The sequence below is a fragment of the Bactrocera neohumeralis genome, unplaced genomic scaffold (genome assembly GCF_024586455.1).
Source record: "Bactrocera neohumeralis isolate Rockhampton unplaced genomic scaffold, APGP_CSIRO_Bneo_wtdbg2-racon-allhic-juicebox.fasta_v2 cluster10, whole genome shotgun sequence".
NCBI classification, from domain to species: Eukaryota; Metazoa; Arthropoda; class Insecta; order Diptera; family Tephritidae; genus Bactrocera; species Bactrocera neohumeralis.
The window spans coordinates 26,964,154-26,968,252 of NW_026089623.1; the positions used below are offsets into that span (position 1 = coordinate 26,964,154).

Below are 4,099 nucleotides of genomic sequence, written 5' to 3' on the forward strand. Positions count from 1 at the left end.
AATAAATGTATATTCATATATGTGTACATATCACTGCACGACGAAGATAACATATTGCATAAAGCATAAAAGGCAAATAATATATACTTATAGCGGGATTCTGTAACCAGTCTCTAGTCTCTATTTGAGACATTTTGAGGCAAAGTCTCAATTTGAGACTAGTTACTATTCACTAAACAGTCTCTAGCGTTAGTCTCAAAATATTGAGACCTCGTAGTTAGCAGGTCACAAAACTAAAAAGAACTCTTGTCTGCCATTTTGAATATACTGAATAGAGATCATCATAGATATTAATCGATTGTCGTTTCTTAATATTTTGTAAGCAACTCAAACACGAAAAGGTTAAAAATAAATCAATTTTACATAAATTTCGTAAATATTATGAAACAAAGTCAACTTTTCTTTTTATTTTCATTGATAATTATGTTTTTTTACTATGTTATAGAAAATTTAATATTTGTTATCGACCTATTTATTTTTTTTCAAGTGTAACAACATCTCTGAATAATGAAATGTAATAGATGTTGTGACTGTCATTTACAGAATAGCATAATCGTCTCAAATCCTCAAAAACTGCCTCTAACTTAAAAGTTGGAATTTAAAGTCTTGAGACTGTATGACAGTACAGAATCGCACGGATAGCATATATTTTTATGGGCTTTAACGTTGTAGATTATAACTCAGTAGAACTGAACATGGTAAAGCAAAGCAAAGTTTTCGCTTTTAATGTTGCAAATATATGTAATAATTTAATTACTAAGATAATAATCCAAACGATGCAATTGCGTTTGTTTCGAATTTCACATGTCAAAATTTTACTTCCATCTGACAGAGCAACATGTAAAATTTAATTAAACTATAGACAATTTTTTCACTCCAATTCAATACCGAATTGCCTAATGTGAGCGCGGTTTAATTCACAAATGGCAGAATTGTTAATCTAAAACTTGGCATTACTTTTTATGCATTTTGACGTTTACTTTCATTTTGAAATTTTTAAACGAATGTAGCGCTTGCATTGGGCATTTTTTATTACAAAGTGTTTACATAAACAGACAAGTATTTTGAAATGAACAAATTACAAAAGAAACCACCGAATCGCACTGAGTTGACAAAATTGATAAAAGATGTACCAGAAGAGTATCAACAACACATTCAGTCAATGTCGTTAAAAATGATGCAGCATCCTGCATATGGACAGCCGTAAGTGAACTAATTTCTATCCTGTCTCGTTAGAATATTTTTTTTTATTAATTTAATACAGTTACCAATGGAGTACGCGAGACTTTGAAATGGGAGCTCCCTTAGGGCGTGGAAAGTTTGGTCGCGTATATTTAGCTCGTGAACGAACATCAAACTTTATAGTAGCTATGAAGGTAATGTTTAAAGCTGAGCTAGAAAAGGGAAATGTACAGCGACAAGTTCTTCGTGAAATTGAAATACAAACAAGATTAAAGTGAGCATATTCTTCACTGTTATTTTATTTATAAATAATTAATATCTTCGACAGACATCCAAATATATTGAGATTACTGACTTGGTTTCATGATGACAGCCGAATATATCTTGCTCTTGAAATCGCTTCTGAAGGTGAATTGTATAAACATTTGCGCAATTCGCCACAGCGTCGCTTTGAAGAACCACGAGCAGCTAAATACACTTACCAGGTAGCCGACGCTCTTGAGTATTGTCATTTGAATAATGTTATACATCGTGACTTGAAACCGGAAAATATTTTGTTAACATCATCAGACGATGTCAAACTAGCCGATTTTGGATGGTCCGCACACACTATATCTAATAAGTAAGTTTCCTCCAACAATAATCTGTTTTAGCTAAGTTTTTATTTATATCTTATGGACAGGCGTAAAACGTTATGCGGCACTTTGGATTATTTACCACCAGAAATGGTAGATGGTCACATATATGATCATTCTGTTGATCATTGGTGTTTAGGAATTTTATGCTATGAGTTTTTAGTCGGCTGTGCGCCTTTCGAGTCGAACGATAATGAAAAAACTTACGAGAAAATTAGACGTCTGGAAGTTTATTATCCTTCGCATATGAGTTCTGGGGCAAAGGATCTAATATCAAAGGTAAGAAATTACAATTTAATATAATCAATGTTTCTATTGAATACATAAGTTTATAATCCATTAATTTGCTATAAAAAGTTAATTATAATAGGACATAAACTCAATATCAACATTGTGTAAGGGCTTAATTTATATGCATTGGTAGATAATGTGTTGTATAATCTATTAAGTATAGATGGGCTCAGTTCCAATTTAAACGAACATTATATACTCTGGCAATTTGCCCAGAAATATCATCTTTTTCGATATAGTTTTATTTTGAAATCTGTAAATGATTTACAATCAGATTTGCTATCTTATTCACGTATAATAGGATGGGCATACTTTTTATATTTTAACGGGTCGAAATTTTACTGAAATGAAAGATATATAAAAAACTCAACCCAAAGGGACTATATTTAAGATATTGGTTAAACCAGTAGCAGCCCAACCAGAAAATCGGAAATAATTAAATTTAGAATATACGGCTTAGGGCATGGTATAGACCAAGTTTTCAAATTCAATGTTAGATCACTTATCTAGGAAAACATGACCATTTAATTTCATTAAAATAGGGAAAGTCTGAACTAATGCATTAATTTTTGAGATAACTGACCTATGAAGCGGATTTGTAAAAATCCTTATATGTATGTATTAAGTATATGGGGGCTAAGCGAAATTCCACCAGAAAACCTGGCTACGAATTATAACAAGATGTCTCAGATCGATAATCAACACAGCGAGGCCGACATGATCTGAAAAAAAAGATTTAGAACCGTTCCCATGACAGTCGGATCCAAGTAACAGGAACGGAACCGGATTATAATCCGTTAAATAAATTGTTGAAATGACACGTAAAAAAGGAGGTCCTGTACGATGTCCACGATCGCGGGCGCAATTTTGGTCTAAAACAAAAATTTCACAAAGATTATTAATCTGTTTCTTTAGAAATTTGGCAAAAAGGCGGCGGTTTGAACAAAAAGTTTTTCTCAGGATGGTGTTTTTCAAAACGGTTTCCACTCTCAAAGGAAGAGTTTTGAAGGTATATAGTTCCAATTTGGGGAGAACATTTTTAACGTCATTCGCTATCGCGTTATGGAGCTTTAATTTTTTTGAAATCTTCCTATTTTTTTCTGCGAAAAACTGTCGAAAAAAAGGGCAAAAATCGATACTGTTTGTTCAAACTGCCGCCATTTTGTCAAAAAAAAAACAAAAAACGTTTCCATAGCGCGATAGCCACTTTCCTACAGATTAATAATTTTTTGGAAATTTTGTTTTAGACCAAAATTGCGGGCGCAATCGTGGACAGTATTTTTACGAGTAATTTCGATCCTTTATTTAACTATTATGTACCCAATAAATAAACATAAAAAATAATTTTGTATTCGTAATGAATGTATTTATTTATAAAAGCACGGACTGATTAGTTAATTTCATTTAAAAAAAATCGCGAAAATCAGTGATTCTTCGGAGGGTCACACTGAGACGATCCCTTAAGGTTGTACATTACAAAAAGTGAGGTAAAAGCAGTTATGGCAATTATTTTAATTTTAATTTTATGATTTCAGTTGTTACGAAAATCGAATAATGGACGCATTACACTCGTGGAGGTTATGAAACATCATTGGGTCAAGGAAAATATGGCTATAAGAAACGCTTACTTAGAAGAGAAAATGAGGCGTGAAAAAGCTTTAGAATAAAGTTTTTCTTTATCTTTGTATTTTTTATCTAATAAGATGTAGCTCTTGAAATGAATTTAGTAATAAAAATGTTCACAAAAAGGTATGAATCTAAGTTAACACATTAGTCTGCTAGTCTGCCCACTGTAGCGTTCTTAGAACTACCCCACGCCAGCCAGTAAGCGCGGGAATAGTCCGCGTCAGCATTTTCCCATCAACTGGCAAACTCTTCGCTACTACAACATCAGCGCGGTAGCAGCGATTCACCTGTTGTCTAACCGACAACAACAACAGCAGGTGCAGTTAAATTGTGCCAAGCGTATGGAAATCAGGTAGGGCTCCTAT

The 4,099-nt window shown here is 33.0% G+C and overlaps 1 protein-coding gene across 1 annotated transcript; it reads left to right on the forward strand.

Moving 5' to 3' along the window:
* The first annotated feature begins 979 nt into the window (after positions 1-979).
* LOC126765286 (aurora kinase B) lies at positions 980-3,860 on the forward strand. The gene is made up of 5 exons (XM_050483003.1): positions 980-1,203; positions 1,265-1,456; positions 1,511-1,804; positions 1,865-2,096; positions 3,644-3,860. Exons 1-5 carry the CDS (start codon positions 1,070-1,072, stop codon positions 3,773-3,775), a joined length of 984 nt encoding a protein of 327 aa, XP_050338960.1. The 5' UTR covers positions 980-1,069; the 3' UTR covers positions 3,776-3,860.
* Positions 3,861-4,099: the final 239 nt, after the last annotated feature.